The following is a 20,844-nucleotide window of genomic DNA, read 5'->3' as shown; positions in this document are numbered from 1 at the left end:
GGCAGGGCTGGGGTATTTCAGCGGATTTATTATCGATTTTCATATCTAAAATTGTGAAGATGTATTGTGATGCCTTAAATATGCAAAGCTGTCCACTATATTTTGCTGACATGATTTTTATCGATTATGTAATTATGCAACCAACAATACACATTACAAAATTACGTCTTATAACAATTTAGCTTGTGTGTAATAAATAGTTACGAACTAGTCTATGCTCTGGCACCCTTACACCGTTCTTCAGCTGTGGAAAGAGTTGACCATCCGGTTCAAAGGACCATTTTGTATTTGTGCCGTGGCTTTAGGTCACAAATATGAGTTTAATAAGAGTACTAAATTAAAAAAAATTATATTCTCACGTACAATACTTCCAAACCTCTTGAAGTGTAATGACTAATTTTCAGCAAATCTGGAACTAACAAGAGGCTGTTGTAATTTGGACACGGTTTTAGTCATAATGTTTACACGGGGACCACAGTTGGACACTTGACATGCAGGAGATAGAAATGTCACGTTGAGATTAGATTCCGTGTCGTGACGGTGAAACATTAATTTTTAAATTTCCACAAGTAAATTGAGCAGAAATACCTGATTTTAAAGTCGTCCAAACCGACTGTTTTCTTTTGCTCTTTACGTACTTTTCTATTCAGCTAATTTATCTCAATCGGGTTGGTTAAATTTTTAAAAGCGACTGAAAATGGTAAACACCTCCGCCCTAAAACAATGAGAATTTTCACCGGGAATTTATAAAAATGCAAGTGGAAACAAAAAGAGCAGAGAAAGGAAAGTTAAAATTAACTTTTTGAATGTTTGCATCGGTGTTAGTTTAAGACTTTAATACAAGACAAGAGAAAATTCGTCAAGGAGAAAGATGTAATTTAAAAAAGCAAATAAAACTTTTCGCCAAGTTTATTTCCTTTGGTATTATTTTCGTATTCTATTAAATTATTTATGTTGGCCATTATTAAGAGTTCTTTTCCGCTTCTGCCTTTGGTGGCTGACTTTATACATTTCATTATTTCGTCCAATGCGATGAGACACAGTCGCGTAATTAGAGTGTATTAAATTGCAAAAATATCGCAAATACAACAAACAACCTTCACAAGAAAAATCAATACTTGCGACATATTTTGTTGAGATTTGTATTTGTTTGTTAATTGCATGCCAATTGTTTGCATGACGGAAATAATTCAAAATAAGCGGTCGTCAATCCTGATCAAACAAAGTGTTCCAATCAGTTTTTACTCATTTGAATCAATAAAATAAATTGTGGCGACATTTTATTGCAAAATTAGCAACAACGACATGTGGAAACTTGTTTGAGTAATTCGATATAGGGCGTATTTGTTAAGAGTGAAAAATACAACGGTTAATGAGAAAACAAAATGTAGCTAACAATACGTAATTAAATAGCATTGCTGAAGTGTGGATATATAACTATATATTTTTTAAACCGATTTTGTATAAAACCATTGTTTCTCAATGTCAGATCGAAGTTCAAACTAGATGTTATCCAAGTTGCAATAAGTTTCTAAAATATTTTTTACTTTTAGCAGTAACGACTAGCATGCACTTTGCACATTATCGACATATTGCAGATATCGCACCCATCTATCACAAATATTTTCTATATGTTATCATTTCCGCCGTTTTGAAAGAAACTGGCAAAATGGTGCCCCTCGAAATGAGTATATTATTATTATTACAAAAAAAAAAATTAAAAATCTTAGATTATCTTGCCATCGAGTAGATGTGACGTTAGTCATTGATAGATTACTTTACTATTAAAATCAATGGCTTGTATATTTGATAAGAATCGCTAATTACGATGTTCAAGCACACGAATGAATAAAGTGTATAAAGTAAACAGTTTAGAAAGAATTTTATCATATTTATATTCACATACACAATGAAAAACTAAGTAGCGAGTTTGATGTCAAGTGCATATTTCCTTAAATGACTATTAAAAATCGTTATCTTAAGATCTTTACAGTCAGACATGTCTGAACTGTATATCTACAAAGTAATACTTTATCGATAAAACCCATATTGACTCGGACCTTGCGATTATCGATCTTGTATGTAATCAGGGATCAAAAAAGCTTTTATTAGTAGCATCGACATCTTTCAAATGCGATAAAAGTAGTGATAAATCTGCGAAAATCCGATCTTTTAGTCGGCGAGTGATTTTAGTTAAATTGAAAAGATATTAAGATTTCTTAAACAGGATACTTAGTGACGATTAAAGTTACTTATCGTTGCAATGGTAGAGCTGGCATTATCCATTCAGCTTACTGTATCTAGACATTAATCTCAAGGTGTGAAAAAAAAATGGGGACAACACCAGAAAAAAACTTTAGATTTAGTTCATAAATAAAACATGAAAATAACTATTTCGCAAATAGTATAATTTCCACTTGTCATGTTTGCTATCGCTTTATTAACACTCTAAATATTTTATTTTTATGGACACGACAATTTGGTATCTATAGACATAAAAGTTAATCCCAGAAGTAAATTCTTCACGGCTTTTAAAAAAATAAGAATTTTTCCAAGTGATATAAGTTTCAATTTTTCACAATACCCACTCACCGGATTTAACAAACAAATATTTAAATTAGCACGCAGGTAATAATAACGCTTCAATGTTAGTTATCGTGATAAAAAGTACAGGAGTTAAGCTTAATACAAAGGATTCACTTATCGTATTAAGAAGATATCTGCTCTTAAAACTGTGTCGAGTGTCACAGCCTCCAGCAAGTCGTATAACATGCCGCCCTTATTTAAATTAAAAAACGAAACCCACGCTCACTTGCATTCTGGGTAAAAAGAGAAAATTTAACGCGCCAATCCAGTTTCGGAATCGTTATGGGTGCAGAGGAGGCACCGTGGGTACGTTCAGACAACGCCCCACGAAGATCTATTTCGGATTTGTATTTACGATTCGAATGTGGAGCACTAGACAAAAAAATGTACAAGGTCGTAGGAAGAAATGCCAGTCTTGTTGCAGTAATGCATGAGATAACGCTTATTAGTAAACTAGGTGTCGAGATTTGGGACGCATTGTGAGACAGGATTAGGAAAATGAAACGCAAGTGTAATAATAATCGTCGATATTTCTTAGGTATTCATTTAAAACAATGTTAAAATCTATTTTCGTTATTAACAACAAAAAAAAAAACAAATGGTTTGAAATACCCTACCCAAAAACATCACAATACTTTTATTTACACATATTTGGCTTATTTATATATCTCAGACGACAATGTATCTATAAAATTTGAGCTACGAAGGCACTTGACGTCACCGTAATACTGTACGATCAAAAACGAAAGCATCTGGGAGGAGTTTGTCGGCTGTCAACGTAGGTTTCGGCACGTGCCGCGTAAACCAAGACGACGACAAGCGTCTCCACTTTCGTTTCTGACCATACGTTCAAATACATCTCTACGTAACAAAAGTTCTAACTCATGTTGTAGTCGTATCTTCACACTAAATGCTGAATAAACCTAAGTTTTAAGTAAACCAGAGAAAGCAGGCTTTCTACGATAGTGGTTTATATATAGGTTCGATAATAGTAATATTGCAGTCACTGTCGTGGTGACTTCCATCGAAAACCCATCCACGGGGACACTAATATCATGCAATCATGTCTATGTCTAAAGTATCGCCGTCGACGTGCTCTATGTGGCTGGTGGGAGTCGGTAGTCGCGGTTCGCACAGCAAACTATCCTGTCCCGGGTGGGTCGGCGACGTCAGCAGCTGCTCTCCCGAGAGGTCGTTGGGCGATGACAGCATGGGGTCTCCATTGACGGGCTCGTCGTCGTCCATGAGTTCCTCCATGGCCGACAGACTGAGAGTGGCATCCGTGATGACGTCCGGCATCTGGAAAGCCAAATCAGCGCCCTGATTCACGATCAGTAAGCCCGAAGAAACCCGTGCAACGTACCTTCTTGTTGGGATCCGACAGCATAATGGGAGGTAGCATGGTGGTCGGAGGTGGCTGGTTCTGGTTCTTTTGGTACGAATTGTAGGAGTACCCTTGGAAATTGAACTCGGATAGAGGAAGACCGTGAGATTTCATCTGCCGCTCTAGCTCCTGAAACGTTGCAAGTTTTATCGTCACATATCAATTATAAATGGTATGCGAAATCTACGTCACGTTTGGAGCACTTAATTGAAATTGACAGAAGCTATCTATTGTTAATAAGTGCCAATTAGAGTGATAACCATTGCAATTTACCTGGACTCGGAGTTGCAGCCTTCTATTAATGTGTTCGATTTGTTTCTGCCTAATCTCCGATTGCTTTAATCTTTGTACTTCGTTTTTGAGACACTTTATATATTCTACTGATGATTTTAATATCGTTCCTTTATTCGGCCGCACATCTCTCACTATTTCGTAATAAGGGTCGTTATTCTTCGGCAAGAGAGTCCCGAGTTCTTTTATTCGATCATTTATATTGAACCTTCGTCTACGTTCGACTAAAAACCAATCAAGACTGAACGATTACGATTAATCGGGCCTTCGTTTCAACTTACTCATATTGTGGTTATCTTTTTTCTGTCGATCTTTAGCAAGAGCGTGGAGCTCGGCGTCGCTAAGAACGAACGGCTCATTTTTGATGTTTATGTCGGTTCCGGGGAGAGAATTGTCGGATGTCTTGAAACTATCAGAAGCAAGGGAACTTGATTCCAACGAGAGCAGATCGTCGATTAGATCTTCAGCCTGTAACGAAAAAAACCACACTGTTAGTATCATCACGCCATCGAAAGGTCATTTTTTGGATTTCGAGGTCGAAGTTTTCTAAGCATGTAATTGATGGTTATTTCCATAATTTGTATAACGCAGACGCTTCATTGAGCTAATAATACGTTTTTACGACAGTTATCTAACAGAAGACACCAAAATTTTTATACGTTCCAAAGTCAAAACAACTGTGGCCTTATTACGCTCCCTCGGCTATCGCTTACATTGATAATAGCTCCTTTAAACAAAGCTCAAAATAAAACGACAATTGACTAATTAACTAATTCTCGGGCTATAAATCGATTTGCGTTACAAGTGCAACTATTTGTTTGTTGTTTCGTTACAGCATCCCGAAGTAGGTGTTTACGGTTTCCTTATCAGAACGACCGCTTCGGCGATTAGTCCTCACTATTTTAGTTTTATGCCCATAAATCTAGCAGAGGTCGTATCAATATAAAGTAGGGTCGCTCTTCCTCTATGGCCGTTTCCTCTCTGCCAAGAAATGGCCACCAATCAAAGATGCCCCACGATTTAAGTTCGCTTTTCGTTTTTCGGCTCTTCTTCTCAACAATTTTCTCCAATTCGCAACACGCGAATCACGCAATTCCGCCGACGTTATATAAAAAAAGATAATACGTTGGTGAAATTCTTTCGTAACCTTGAAAACGCTCCCTGCAATTAGTGATGAAATTTGGATTGGAGACCGACCTTCTCGCAGTGCCGCTTTTGGGCCGCCCAGTAGAAAGTAATCCATAACGAATTCGTGGCCCTATTTACATTATTATCAGACAAGATAACGTTATTTATGTTTTTTCTATATTCTTTCTAGATTGGACGGAAAACTACTTGGTAGTGCGGAGCGAACAAAACACAATAAAAATAAAATCCTAATTAACTTACACAAATTGTGGTTAGTAACAAAAACAGCTTAAATCTGTCCGAAGGATTAATCGATGCAAAAATAGGAATTTTATCTGAGGAATTTGCTCAAAAATCCTGCTCGACGCGAAAGTCTGGTGCATCTAATCCCCAATATATATCAGCGGGTTTGTCAAAAGAAGTTACATAATTTCGTAGTTTAATCTTAGGCGCGCGATTAACGATCAATAAATATGTCCGCAGGTGCTTATATCTATATTTGTATAAATTTTTAGCGACCGTGTTACACACGTACCGGCTCGAACCGGTTCCGCTCGCAAGAAGGGCCAGTTAAAATCATCCTTTTTGCACTCGAGCACTGGGTGGGCGGGGAATGCCAAGGTCACTGTTTTATTCCACGCTCAAACGCGAACACCCTGTATGTTTGCGATGTACAAAACAAATGTAATCAGTTTTAACGTAACTTCGAGATTTAATTATGGCATATATTTTAAGTTGCAGATGAGTTTGCATCACTAACATTGTAAATTAATTCTAATATACATTATCATTAAATACACAAGCTTTGACAGGGCTAATTTACACTGCTTAAGAAATGTTTTGATAAGTGTGTTAAGTTTTACTGTTGCTGACGATCACAACAGAATTATGTAAATTTTTTCAGAAAACGTTAAAGGAAGGTCAGGAAAAACAAACCATTGGGCGTAATTATGGAGACAATAAATTCAAATGTTACTTAATTCATGTCAAACGGTTCTAAAAGTGGTACACAGTGACATATCCAAGCGTGAAGATCAAACTCTATGGTCCGTAATAATTAATAAAACGATTTCAAAACATTTGAAAAAAAAAATGTAATTGGTACGAGTTAATCAGCGGGTCAATGTTCCCACCACCAGAATCGCGTGTTGAGAAATTTGTGTGTTTTTTTTTACAAATTGAAAGCTATTTTCGAGCCCCACGAGCATAAACTAGACAGGACCAGAACTGCAATTAAAACTTTATCCTCAATTAAACTATTACATTGTTTCGTACTATACGCAAATGTCACTTATCTGGAAATCACTCATGAAAACTCGATTTTGCTCTAAGATAACGATCTTATAAAAAAATTTAACAATCCGATAAAATATTGTAATTGACGCGATTCTACGAACGGAATTTCGAAACAAGGGAAATTGCAAACTACATAGTTGGTTGCGCGAACAAATGAAAAAAAGAAAAACAAATTGATCAAAGATAAGTTCCAAAAATAAGTCGCGAGAAAAATGGTGGAAGAACTCGCCGTAACTAATCCATCGAATTGATATATAGTCTCCCAATATAGTTGTCAATAATATACTGCTATAGATAGCGTTATGCAATATTATTATTGGCACTAAATCATTGGCACACTTGAAAGAAGCTTAACACGATAGAGTGTTATTCAAACGAAGCGAAATTTTACGAAAATCGCGATTCTACGACTTATGCGTTCGATTTTTCCAGTGATCTTGAAGACGGAACATTCCGCCACTCTGCAACAATTAAGGTTAATTAGGCCCTATCTCAATGACGTCATGGCGGAATGTGGGGTGGTAAAACCGGTCAAAGTTCTCAGAAGAAACGACAGGGAATACCAACACGAGAAAAATAAAAGCACTGACCTTGCTCAAAACACCGATTTAAAAAATGCAAAACAGCTACAAGTAAAATACAAAATATCACCAAGCTTTCGCAACACGAGATCAGTCTAGTTCTAGAACCAGTTCCAAGTTCTGAAGTTTGGAAATTTTATTTGGCCAAGAGTTGATTCGAAAGTTAAATTGGGGTTATGTGCACTACAAACAGAACAGCATCAGGAAACTTTATCCTTCTTATTTTTGCTTAATTAACTGTTAGAACAATATCAAGCAAAAAACCGTTAAAATAATAGTTATGTAACGCATTTTTAACAACATCCTGTAAATATAGGAATCACATTCTCACACACAAATTATATTTTTCAATGAATGCGTAATTACAGTGCTGCGATTTTATTGGCGAAAACCTTGACCTACAAATCGCGCTTGTTTAAATTCATAGTACTATGCGTTTTAGCAACAAAATAAAAGTCATTAACCTACATATCGAGAAGACCGAGCGCTCCTAGGGGATGCGACTGCAAAATGGTAGCACAGGACAAGCGAGAGTGACGGGTGAGCCGAAGCGTGGATTTGCGGCTCTACAGTTCATTTGTTTTACCTTGGACTAGCATTGTGCACTTTAAAACCATATTTCTTGCGAAGTGACTCAACAAATCTTAATTTGATTGCATAACGATTGAAAATGAATTAACTCAAACCAAATGACAAAACTATATATCAAGTGTCCGTTTGTAGATTAATCTACTTTACAATCGTTATTTATTCAATGAAACGAAATCGGGTTAGCCATATCTCAACTACTGGACTCATTTCGCTATGTATCTTTTTCCCTAATTTCGTACAATGAAAATTCAAATTTTTTGGATCGTTGGTTTTAAATAAAGTCAGGTTCCGGATACACAAACTGATTTGAAGGACGCGTTTCCGCGTTGTTTTATTAAAAAATCTTTCATAATTATCAAAACGCGGTGTAATAAAGATATTGAATGCTGAAACCTACGACGTGTTCTCATGATGTTGTTAACAAGCGCTCATTTAGCGAGTTTGGAGGTTTAACAAGACAAGTTGCACACTTATTTGTTTAAATTTAACACCTTCGGGCTAACGCTTCAACAAACACCCGAAAATCATAGCGAGACTTTGCAAAATTGCTCCAATCATCACTCAATCCACGAGATTGAAGTCTCTAGTCTTGCGGCGCCAGTCCATTTTCCTATTTTTTTCGAAAAGACAAAGATCGTATCCGATAAGTGTCCACTTAAGTGGATAAACTGTTTTAAACGTCATCTACTACTTCGCTGGATTCTTAATTGATAATGTAGATTACACTGGACAAGGACGGTCTTTAAATGCTTGATACTTTCTTCAACTCATCGACGCTCTTCTTTTAACTTAGCGGAAATAATAGAAGCCAAATCATCGGCATTACGAATAATCAAATAATTGCATCAAAACGACTGTTCGTGCAACGAAAAACACAACACGTGTAATCAACCTAATGCAGATAATACTCAAAATTAGATAAAGTAAAACAAAACAATCTTTGCGACACTCGCAGGTACGTCCAAGTTTACACTTTCCAATAAATCGATATCAATTATCAAATGTACCAAATAACGTTTGTCCTATCCTCAGTGCCCCAAATCTGATAATTCGTACGACAAACATTTAATAATAGTACCTTACATCTCCTGGTGATAATGTTATAAACCGGCATTTTGTGGGGCGGGCGTTCAAGTTATCCAAAAGTTCCAAACTCTAGCACATATCAATAACAAACTCCGCGATCGTCTAACAAATAACAACGAAACGCGCGCGTTGACAATTGACAGATCAGTAACTACCGAAGCTCGAGCGCGAATGACGCACGGTGCGTTAAACACCACAAGCGCAACTAGTGTAACAAAATCACTGCGGCTGGACTTAAGCGAGAGCGGCGCGCGCACCACGTGCACACTCCAGGCGGTGCAGGTCCTTACGCAAAACTCGAAGTGATACAAAATGTCATCGACAAGTGCAAATCACCCTGGAAACAGATGATCGACGATAAAACACCACGGCCTAGTGATATTTTACAAAAATTGCCGACACCCACCGAACTCCATTGTAATCAGACGAAGTGCGCCCACTAAATGCACCTAATGAATACTCTCCTTGCTTCGAACCAGCGATTAAGCGGCAAGTTCCACCTTGCCGGAGAAATTTATACCGAAAACTAATTACGACAAAGCGACGTTTTTTCCACGGCCATTCTTCGTACGACGTTATTAACATATTCAAAACTCACCGTGATAGTGAAATCGCAGAACAGGAACGGTGCTAAGCGCTAGTGACGTGCCTAAATCAACACGAATTTTATACGTATGCACAACGGTAGCGAAGGTCTTCGCTACGACACTTCAACGTTAGATAAATAAGTTAACATTAGTTAAATGTGTTAACTAGATCTAAAATGTCGGTTTCAATACGTCACACGCGGCAGATCCCTTGAATCATAGTCTAACATTGTTTGGTTGTCGAATTAACGTTAATCTGACATAGGACAAATCATTTTCGAAAACCGAAAGTTGCTTGGGGCCGACATACACGTAAATTCGACGTGAATTTTGCCTAAGCTTAATGTGACCACGTCGAATAAGTCATGTCAAAGTTAAGTAGATTTAACGTTGAAATACACAAAATGATATCTACGTCCACTAGTTATTATATTTTACCATGGCAACATAAATGCCTTAAAGTTTTCACAATCTAATACCCACACATGTCAACACCAGCATTTTTTTCCAATAATTCCGAGATAAGTATTTTTTTGTTTGTCCTTAATTTATTATTTTGTAAACCTATTCAGTAGCAGCAGTTACGTTATGTATTTTACGTGGAATCTACGTAATGTGGAGACACCAGGAATGTAAATCATGCAATGAAAATATGACCGTTGTAATGACGTTTCTTTGAGATAACGTAAATGTCCTACGAACTAACTTTTCGCGTTGATTTGTCTATTGTCGCCAGTGTGGTTGCGAAAAACGCTTGTTGTTACCAACGTTGTATCGACGTAGCTGCGGGATAGTGATTTAACGTTTCAGCAACGTCGTGTTATTATATTTGTTGTGAAAAAACTATGGCAAAGTTGTTTTTAATACTAAGAAATGCTATAGAGTGATTGTGAAGTCCCCGTATCGTCATAGCGAAATAATTTTATTGACTGGTGGATTTCCCCGGGCACCTCCCGATCTGGCTGCGATTAAAAATGGGATACAACGGTGGAGTGTTTTAAATAAATGCATTATCCTTTATTTACAAAATCAGGTCAATGTTCGCATTAACATTTATTTATTTACATAATTTAATATTTTCCCATAGAGCGTATAAAGGTCGATTTTTACAATCCGGCTTAATAAAAAGTGCATTAATAGTTGTCTTATAACAAACCTATAAATTTCTTTATTATAACTTAATTATAATTCTCGAGTGAAGTTAATTAATAAACTGTCAGAGTGTAGCGCTAAATAAATAAATGAAAGTGATTGTGTTTTCGAAAGGTCATGAATTCGCCCATTCGAAGAAACCCAGGGATCAAAAATCAAAGTCCAGACGAAACATTTCTTCTTAACAATTAGAGAAACGTAACTAATTAAATTAAACAAATATTTACTTTTCTTCCGAGCTCTAACCTGGTTTCAACTTATTACATAGACTTTTCTGAGTATTTTACTTAAGTACCTACAATTACGACACGATATCAATTATTAACAAATGCGCACCGTTGTCACCTAGCGAGATAAAGAATCTTACATTTCTCACAATGACTCATAATAATAATAACAATAATAATAACACGTCAGAAAGTTGTGGAACGAGAATTTTTGTGGGTTGCTTAAAGGTGCAGCCGAAAGAGTCGACCGTTCGCAAATATAATGTGAATGTGAGCCAGACAAACCATCAAAACGCGATATTAGATAGCGGACTTCCCGCGTGTGGGTACTTAAGTCCATGCTTAAGTCGCTCAAGTAGGTGGCGCTAACGGCGATGACGTCAATATCAGATTATTAAATTTTGAAGGAAATATCCATATTTATATGGAAAAAAATCTTCTTAATTCTTTTGTGGTAGTATTAACAGTGGCTGCTGTTTGTGCAGTTACGAAATATGGTTACGCAATGTAATTATATCCTTTAATTAGCTGTAGAGGACACAGACGCTCTTCTCTTTAACAAACAATGTTGATTTGTACAGAATGTCCAGATCGAATCGGTTTAAAAACTAAACTGGCGAGCAAATTAACCGTTTTTTAATGACTATTTTTGCAATGCCCATGCACAGTAAATAAACGCATTACATTTACTAATAAACTAGTATTTAAGTATTAGTTTTTAACCATTCAGAACTCAAAACTAGTGTTAAAAATTGCAATTAGCGTAACACGCGAATGATGCCTGCGTCTTATTAAGAATGATTTTAAGGTGAAAACAAAACGTAGTTAAATTTATCACACGAGTAAAATCATAATTGATACGATTTTCAATTATGAGGTATTTAATCAAAAACAATGCCGCAATAATCGATAAAATTACATTTTCTTTTAGTAGTTTTAGTTTCCCTCGCACTTTTAATAATGTACAGTATACAGATATCGTTTCTGTAATTTACAACGGTGTAATAAATTGCAAATAATCCCGTTGTAAATCATATACAACTGTTTGAGGTCACCATCCAGTCGAAAGCATGCAAAATTTAAAATATCGCAACACCATTGGCTTTTACGCGCTGAAAAAACAATGGAAAAACACAAAAATAAATTCTCCGTTTTGAAAAATCTTAACTTCTCTGATCGCTTCATGAATATTTAACGCTTCCAGTAACACCCAAAGTATCATTTCGTAACAATCAAGCTTTACATTCAATAATTGCTCGGCGCAAAATTTCATTAAAAGACGTTACACAATTTTATATAGCTGTCGCTTGCTTGAATAAAACATGAGTGCGCATACTATGTTTGTGGTCACGTGACCCAATTAAAAAAAATACAATTTTCCTAACTTTTCGTGGTATCAACGGTTTGTTGCAATTCATTGATTATTATCAAACAGCAGAACGACAAGCGTTGGTAATTGACCATGTACCCAATATCACCGTTTTGATTTGTACCACAATCCCCTACCATTTCCCACGATGTATCGCACGCAATAAAAACGTTCAAAATAAATTCGTACAATTAATACTACGTTCCAATAGATATTAGTTCACAATTAATTACATAATATGAAATATGAAGGTCGTAACTCATCGCGGTTCATTTTTTGCGAGTAGTGACCCGGGACGTCGATGATTTGTTATATACAGGTGTATTGTTGGTTGCCTAAAGTCGCATAATCAGCTATTGTTTATTTGATTAATAAACAAACTAACACTCGCTAATACACGCAAATAGCTTTCGCAATAAGTGGTAACCAAAATTAGTATCAGTTGCAAATGTTTATAAACGTTGATACACAATGAGAGCAAACAAATCATTCAATAACCGTGAGATGTGATGACAGGCAACACCAACAAACCTAGGCATCCGTAATTTATTATTTACCAGGAAACTGTAACGTTGGCGCATTTGTATCAGCAGCGGCGTTATCCGTAACCACAAAATGACAGTCCTTTAAAAATAGATCGAGCGGAAATTAATCAACAAACAATGATACAATTAATTGAAAGTAATTAATTGTCTGCGCGCATTTTTTTATAATTATGCTTAATACACTGTGATTAAAAACAAGTTTTTCTTAAAAAACAGCCAGCGTCAAGCAGCATTTATCCGAACACAAAATCTGATACTGTGTGAAAATATGTTTACACTTTTATATACCACGAACATGTTGCAAAATTTTATTGAGTAATAAAACGAAACAGGTAATAAAACTCTGATTTACGAAAACACGATATTTGTAGGAAATGAAGAAAAATCAAATCAAATTATTACACAGTATTGTTTTCATCAATAACATTATGACACATTATACATTTTGACAAACTCTAACCACTCGCGGTAAAAACAAGTCAGTTTGATTTCCAATATAGTTGTAAAATTCATGATTCTACAAAGGTATGATCAACAAAGAAAATCTACTGCAACCGGGAAACTTATTCGATAGTTGGCACCGCTTCATGGAGGCTGGAAAACGTCAAATACAACGAGAGCAGCAGTTTATTTAAATTTAATCGGCAACTGTTAAGTAAAATGTCACTAAAACTTGTTCTGCTTCAATGTTACCGTGACTAGAACATAGAGCTTTCTAGTTACATAACGAGATTCAGTTCTTTTTGCCAAACATGGGGCTTCTTAATAACAGAGTTAGATGGATCACGAGCTGTGATAAAAAGGTGAAAGAAATAAAAAATTCGGAATATATTAATCGAAGTGACGTGAGGCGAACAAAATAAACTTGACGACACCATTTTGCACGAACATGGAAGACAAAGTACAAAATTTACTAGAACAATAATGATTACAACATTTACAAGACAAGAAGAATTCAAATATTCCGCGAAAAAGTAGCTAGTATACGGCGCATGAGCAAGCATTCAAACTTTCCCGCCAAAAGTGGTCTCGAAGCTTCTAATGCTGGTAAACAACGCATTTTCCGTTTCCTGCACGCAAACCTTCAACGGTCCATCGTTCAGCTCTAACCTCACGATGTTTTGCTTTAGTTTTTTCGGCCACCATTACGAGAACCACATTGCCATGACACGTCTTAAAAAAGAAATAGAATTCGAACTATTTCGAATCATCAATTTGCAAGTTGCCTGTTTATATTGCAAAATAGCACTAGCACTTTATAAACAGAAACATCTGTAGTGCAATGCGTGATAGTAATTTTTTCTACATATTTTGATAGGCCTTTCAAGTACTCTGAAATTATGGTGTGACTAATTTTATCTCATTTCAATACCTTTCGACGCAGAAATAAAAAATCAAATTGTATTAAAATCACATCTAAATTAGTAGTCTGCGTTCTACCAAACGCTCCATTGTTTAGTTTTGACAATGCATGATTTCTTTACTATCACATTGATAAATAATTACAAAATCATGTACAATTGACGTAATCACACTTGTTACAGTAAAGTGTCAAACGCATAATCTGCAGACAAACATATGAATACACCCCTAAGCTTCAGCTTAACTGACGTACCTAAATAATCACACTATACTTGCATTTCATACGTCAAGAGATAAGTGGATAGTTTCTTTATTTGTTATATACAGAGTGACAATGAAATTTGCACATTCCACAAGGGGACTGCACTGTTAAAATGTGTCACTTGTCAGAGAAATAGGACGTATTAGTCAGTACCATTCAGTACTAGGTGAAATAAACTGTCCCCAAAGAGGGTTATCGTGGACACTACTCCTCGGTTGCGGGGTTAAACGTCAATTCTTATGACCTGACTTGACTTGGCCTGAAATGGATGACAATGATCTGCTGCATCAACGGGTTGATTTTGCCCCTAATTAAAAAATGTTGGTTCTTTCATCAAGTGGTAACTCGGTCGCCAATTGAATTAAATGTGTTAGAAGGTAAAATCGTTCGGTGGTGGCTGCTGAGTGTGACCTGATTTATATTTAGCTTTGAGTTCTTATAGTGAAGACTGTCATTTGAAGGGTTATTTTGACAACGCAGACATCCCTAGTGTTGTCTGTTGTTTCCGGAGGACTTCATCACTTACCTCAGAGGTGCTTGTGGCGCCGGAGCTCAGTGCTGGTGACATCGCCACCGGGTCAGGACTAGGACACGAGACTTGAAAAGGATGAGAATGTGCGACCGGTTGCTGTGGCATTACGCCTGTCATAGATCCCGGTGGTACCGTGGCCATTCCTGGAGCACTATGAGTCTGCGGTACGCCATTGTGATGCAAATTAGTCAAAAAATTGGCACCGCCTGGCGCTTGGAATGATTCACTAAGATATTGGCGCACTTGACTTTTTTGTTTCTGTATCACATGGTACCTAGTAGGATTGGCTAGTTTTGTTTGAACTTGTAAAACTTGAGGAGGAACATCTACCGCTAAACTGTGCAATGGCACTTTCATGGCTGTGGCTGGAGGACGAGGCTGCATCGCCTGAGCTTGAGCTTGAGCTTGAGCCTGTCTCGCCCTCTCCTGCGCTTGTCGCTCTTGTTCCATAAGCGCCTGGTCTCTCATGAGTTGCAATTTGAGTTGGGTTCTGGAGAGTGGAGTGGCGGTTTTGAGATTCGGAGGACTGGAACAAAGTATGGAATGAATTCTGGAACGTTCCGCTGGGTTATTGGAGTCAATGGAGACTCACTAAGCTGATTTAATTAGAAAACAACGAAAATGGCGGCGTAATAATACTTAATGCGGCGCAATTGTTTCAGTCGAAAAGTTTCAATTGACTCGACTCGAAACAATATCATTAACCAGTTACGTACTCTTTTACACAATTGTCTCATAATTAAATAAACAAATAACTAAGTTGCGGGTGGTTTTCGTTTAACGCGTTAAGCGTTGCAGAACTGGACGTAATTACCCAACCAGAAGTGATATAGATTAAACTTAATCATGCCCCGATAAAAAGACATTAACAACACATTAAGGTCAATACTGCTTTCTGGATTAAATCATAAATTTTGTTCACACCTAAATCAATTTAACCCGTGCGTGCCATTGCCATCATCCAGATCAAACAAATTTAAAACTTATACATATTCAATGACGTCAATAGCACGTCCCCATTAACCATGTACATGATAACATATGGGAATTGCTCTAAATATGAGTCAGCCACTAGTTGCCATTCTTTGTTATAAAGTACAACAAAGAACGAACGCTTATACAAATTTATCGTCCTAATATGACTATTTAAAAATGACATTTTTTAAGACTAAAGCCAATGTTCTTAAGTCAAACGAACGTACAATGGTGGCAAAAGTGGCATTGACAAATGGTAAAATATATAAGCAAACAATTTAATTAGCGAGCCTAAATCCACAATAAATCTTATAAAGTGAACGTTGCACGACACTGTAAACCTCAAGAATTAACAAAACCTACAGGTGGTCCAATTCACCAACCTCCGATGACTCGGGCGGTCATTACCATTGTAACAAAAATAATGTCCCTTATATTTTGAATAATTACGCCCGTCAAAATATTGGCACGATGCTTGTTTTCACTCTTTGAATATATCGCTTGCCAGCAGCTGTCAACTGCACCAGCCAACAAATAATTCCACTGCTACAATAATATTGATAATGTGTCACTTCGTTTTTTCTTTTAAGCAAAAAAACTAAAAAGTATATAAATTTATCACAGTTATTTCGAACAAAACGGGTTTAAGTCAACCACCCGAGTCTCGTTGTCGTCGCTCGAACTCAAGTGTGCAACCTTGCACCAATTAAATCAATAATTGAACAAATACAAAACGAATCGATCATGGATATGAGTTTACAGATCGTTAGTTATTTATGGACACCTGTAGCACCTCCGCTAACAAAATATTTATTGTTTACTTGAAAAGGCATTGCAACAGCTTTGCCGGACTAATTAACATTGCAAAAAAAGTGTTAAAATTGTGTGTTTAAAATTTAAGACAAGTGGCCACTGAGAACTTTCAACTTGTAACAAGTGCTTTTTTTTTCTGAAAATAGTAATTAAAAATCTGCGTCTAAAGTAACGGCAACCAGCGTAAACGTCAATATCTGTTATGGGATGTAATTTATGACTATTGAGTGACACTAAACCTCATTTAATTGTCATTCATGGTCAGTTTTCGTCACGAATTTGATAATCTGTCATTGCGATTTGTTCGCTAATGAGTGCTTTAAATGACGGTCGAGGTTTGTACAGCAGCGCGAAAAATAATCCACTCGTCTTCCCTATTTATTTCACGTCACTACACTCTCGTCAGTAATGCTAAAATGAATTCTTAAGTAAACCTGCGTAACAGGACAATTTAAATATAGACAAAAAAACAAACAATGAAAGCTGTTCACATAAACACGAAAAAATCAATGCAGAGAATTCGCTTCTCCGAAACGCTATCAATACTCGTTATCGTTGGCAAGTTGAAAAGGTTACGGATTTTTCAAGCCTCTTATTGTCCCTGCAGTGTTTGTCTATTGACACCACTTCAAAAAAGAAAGGAAAAAAACAAGACATCTTCAAATATTGGAACAGTTTTTAGAAGTAATAAGAAAAGATCCGCCAAAAGCGAACAACAAGAACATTTATGTGCGTTTGTTATTATCAGTCGATAACAATAATTAACAATAATTATTATGTCGTCTTATTGGCGCTCTAAGAATGGATGATGAAATTGTCTATTAGGGTCTATATATGGGTTGTTTTGGAAATAAATTACCACCATGATAAATTACTGGCGCGATTTTTGTACACCCCTTGCCAAAAAGAGTTTACTCATTTGGCAAGTACACGTGTGCTAAATGGAGAACATTTCGGTGAAACTTCTTAAACGTTAAGCGAAGAAAGAGCATGAAACTAGTTTTTTTAAACATGCGGCATCGAAGGTCTCCTATTTTTGCCCGCCCGCAAATAAAAATGACTTAATTTTTGGAGGGAAATTCGAATCGGCTGGCGTTCGGTTAGTTTCGGGTCTTCAAAGGGAGTACTGTGGCGACTTTTGAGGTTTTCTGGTTGCCAGTGAGTCAAACGCAGGGTCATCAGGTATGAGTAATAGGCGGTAGTTATATTACATCATAAAAAGCAATGTTAATTTCAGGCTAGGAGGGAACCCTTAGTGCAGCGCACCGAAGGTGATGTTTGGCAGTACTTCAAACGGTTTAATATTAGTATAGTATTTAGTTTATTAATAGCAAGCATAAAAATTCTTCGGAAAAAATCCAACATGTGTTCGCCCTTTCGCAATTTTTGTTGTGGTAACAGCCCCCCGTGCATAACCCAAAAGCAGATCAATTGTTATTCCCACTTCGATGACATCAACTATAACAATTAAATCAGCGGCTCACGTGAGTTAGGCTCGGGATAATTATTCTTTAGCGCTCACCTTTCGTTAACAGGCATTGTTTTAGAAGTTAGTTCGTAAAATTCTTGATTTTTCGGAGTGCCCAAGAGATCGTCGAAATCGATTGCACTTTCGATATCGAAATCGTCGGTTAAGAGGGCCGACAGATCGTAACCTAAATCAATACCAGATTCGGCCATTTTCACAATTAAATACACAGATCTGTTTAGAAAAAATTATGTTGTATTTGCCGATGTCATATCTGTTATCCGACGCAACGCCCGACAGCCAGACCAGCCGTAGTTTAATAAGATCTAACTTGCGACTGAGTTTTGTTAACAATGTCATGGGCAAAGTCGAGGCTGCGCACGCATCATGCACTAAGAGGGGTTGACATTTCGCGTTCAAAAAACGCGCCTTCAGCAAAAATTTCTTGCCATGACGAAATGCTGACTACTGATTTTAGAAATTTCCATTAACCACCATGAATACTGTTCACGCCTTTTTTATTTTAGTGTTTATATTCAAATTAGGTCACTTCCAAGAAACGGACCACAAGTGGGAGGATTTTAAAGTAACTAGGTGTGCGTGTTAGGGTGATTTAATGAAAATTGTACTTCAGCAACGATATAACAAGACGTATTATGGCTCGCACGACGCACGAAGGAAATTAGCTTGGGAATCTAACTTAGAGAAAATTCGAAGACATAACGAAGAGGCCAATAAAGGTTTACACTCCTTTTATATAAACGATAATCATTTGAGTGACATGGTAAGAATAATAATACTAATAATGTGGATTGAATTTTTGAAGTTAATAAGCATTTCCTGCGATTGAGAAACCCGAACTGAATTCTTTACAAGAAAATTAAGAAAATAATTAAATTAAGATGTTGCTTAGTGAAAAACTGTAACATATGTATTAATGTAGTGTAAGAAAGATTTAGCACGTGGAGGAATATTATTCGTAATGATGTATTTTGAGTATCAGATCACGTACAACAAAATTTTAAGTAGTTCTAAAAATAAAAGTCATTAAAAACTCTAATAAAAGTATAGTACACGATAAATTTTCCTTGGCACTTATTATGCCAATTTTACAGATCTAAGATATAAAAAACATTTACTCGTGACGTCGCAGTCCTCGACTTCCCCATAAATTTTACAAGAATAATGCAGTCTGTTTTTTTGCACTTACTTATAAACGTTTTGCTAGACCACACAAACCTATTTACAAAAAATGGTAAAATTAACAAAGAGTAGACACAGAAAAGTAGACCCGGAAACTGTAGGCGACTTCTTTGAAATTCTTCACCACATCCCTGATGAAGTTAATTGGGTCGAGAAAGGTTTCGAAACACCTACATACAATCAAAAAGACTGCGGTTCCTGTTACGCTTTTAGTATTGCGGGGGTCCTTCAAGCTCAAGTCTTCAAACAAACAGACGTTTTAGTGCCACTGAGGTAAGCTTCAATTACGCTTTATACAAGATGTTTCCGACTTTATTTTAAATAATGTCTCACTTATGTCTAGATAGTGTTAGCTGGATTGTTGGTTGGTTTTTACACCACTTAAAATATGAATAGGCTTTTTTAACATTGCAGTAGTTCGAAATTAATTTGAATCACCTCTTGTGGTTTTTAATTTACCATTTATTTACTTTTTGGTCAATGTTTTGGGTTAAACCCGGTTTAATCACTGCAAGTGCTTCCGAATTCCTGGAGTAGTGTAAAGCAGACTTGACCAGTAGCCAATCAGGGAATACTTCATTATAGTACCTACCTTGAAAACCAAATTTCTTTTTTTTATGTAGAGTTTGTCACTTTGAACTTTCAGTGAGCAGCAACTAGTGGATTGTAGCGTCTCCACGGGTAATTATGGATGCGGGGGTGGATCCTTAAGGAACACTCTTAAATATCTGGACAAATCTGGAGGACTGATGACTTACATCGACTACCCGTACTTAGCTAGAGTGAGTGTTACGATTCGGCCGCGCAACTTTGCTTAAATTTTCACTTTTCAGCAACAGAGGTGTCGTTTTGATAAGAATCGTGCTTTGGTGAATGTGACAACCTGGGCTATCTTACCTGCGAGAGACGAAAGGGCTTTGGAAATAGCGGTGGCTAAGATAGGTCCGATTGCGGTGTCCATCAACGCAAGTCCGCATACTTTTCAGCTGTATCAGTGAGTCGTCGCAACTTTGTGATTTTTTTTTTGAGTTGTGGTTTCAGTTCTGGTTTGTACGACGACGTTGGTTGTAGCTCGAACGTGGTGAATCACGCAATGTTGGTTGTCGGTTATACGAGAAACGCTTGGATTTTGAAGAATTGGTGGGGTAGCCATTGGGGCGAGAAGGGTTATATGAGGCTAAGAAGAGGCAAAAATAGGTGCGGTGTTGCGAATTACGCAGCTTATGCTCTGGTTTAGTTGTAAGAAATGTGTAATTGGGAACCTTTTATTATTTATTTGAGATGACATTCAACAGTATAATGAAACATTTTGTTTTTTACAAATTTAAAAAATACTATATTCAAAAACGTTAATAAATCTTTAACATTATCAAATATTTATAAATCTAGTATTAATAATTCATTAG

At 36.6% G+C, this 20,844-nt stretch overlaps 2 protein-coding genes across 4 annotated transcripts; one reads left to right on the top strand and one right to left on the bottom strand.

Moving 5' to 3' along the window:
- Positions 1-3,098: 3,098 nt before the first annotated feature.
- LOC135141236 (transcription factor EC) lies at positions 3,099-18,447 on the bottom strand. Of its 2 annotated transcripts, none has more exons than XM_064072148.1 (6): positions 18,290-18,447; positions 14,974-15,505; positions 4,543-4,729; positions 4,244-4,485; positions 3,950-4,099; positions 3,099-3,906 (listed from the first exon to the last, which is right to left on the bottom strand). In XM_064072148.1, the coding sequence occupies exons 1-6, from the start codon at positions 18,445-18,447 to the stop codon at positions 3,640-3,642; spliced, it is 1,536 nt and encodes a 511-aa protein (XP_063928218.1). In that variant the 3' UTR covers positions 3,099-3,639. The 2 variants fall into 2 exon arrangements, with proteins under 2 accessions (XP_063928218.1, XP_063928219.1); XM_064072149.1 differs by having other exon boundaries at positions 3,099-3,885.
- LOC135141238 (procathepsin L) lies at positions 17,752-20,786 on the top strand. Of its 2 annotated transcripts, XM_064072153.1 has the most exons (7): positions 17,752-17,949; positions 18,005-18,038; positions 18,781-19,019; positions 19,464-19,711; positions 20,085-20,220; positions 20,272-20,432; positions 20,480-20,786. In XM_064072153.1, exons 3-7 carry the CDS (start codon positions 18,852-18,854, stop codon positions 20,673-20,675), a joined length of 909 nt encoding a protein of 302 aa, XP_063928223.1. In that variant the 5' UTR covers positions 17,752-17,949; positions 18,005-18,038; positions 18,781-18,851; the 3' UTR covers positions 20,676-20,786. The 2 variants fall into 2 exon arrangements, with proteins under 2 accessions (XP_063928223.1, XP_063928222.1); XM_064072152.1 differs by lacking the exons at positions 17,752-17,949; positions 18,005-18,038 and having other exon boundaries at positions 18,571-18,821; positions 18,870-19,019; positions 20,480-20,785.
- The last annotated feature ends 58 nt before the right edge of the window (positions 20,787-20,844 follow it).

This window comes from Zophobas morio, unplaced genomic scaffold (genome assembly GCF_036711695.1).
Source record: "Zophobas morio isolate AGI-343-1 ecotype UQ-CSIRO unplaced genomic scaffold, CSIRO_AGI_Zmor_V1 ptg000044l, whole genome shotgun sequence".
NCBI lineage: Eukaryota > Metazoa > Arthropoda > Insecta > Coleoptera > Tenebrionidae > Zophobas > Zophobas morio.
This window is presented reverse-complemented; position numbering and strand designations above follow the sequence as displayed.

Coding starts and splice junctions, on each gene's coding strand:
- LOC135141236 (XM_064072148.1), bottom strand. CDS start 18,447: ATGGCCGAATCTGGTATTGATTTAGGTTACGATCTGTCGGCCCTCTTA. Junction 4,730..14,973: donor GCGCCACAAGCACCTCTGAG/GTAAGTGATGAA, acceptor TTTTCGTTACAG/GCTGAAGATCTAATCGACGA. Junction 4,486..4,542: donor AAAAGATAACCACAATATGA/GTAAGTTGAAAC, acceptor ATTGGTTTTTAG/TCGAACGTAGACGAAGGTTC.
- LOC135141238 (XM_064072152.1), top strand. CDS start 18,732: ATGAATACTGTTCACGCCTTTTTTATTTTAGTGTTTATATTCAAATTA. Junction 18,822..18,869: donor ACAAGTGGGAGGATTTTAAA/GTAACTAGGTGT, acceptor ATTGTACTTCAG/CAACGATATAACAAGACGTA. Junction 19,020..19,463: donor ATAATCATTTGAGTGACATG/GTAAGAATAATA, acceptor ACGTTTTGCTAG/ACCACACAAACCTATTTACA.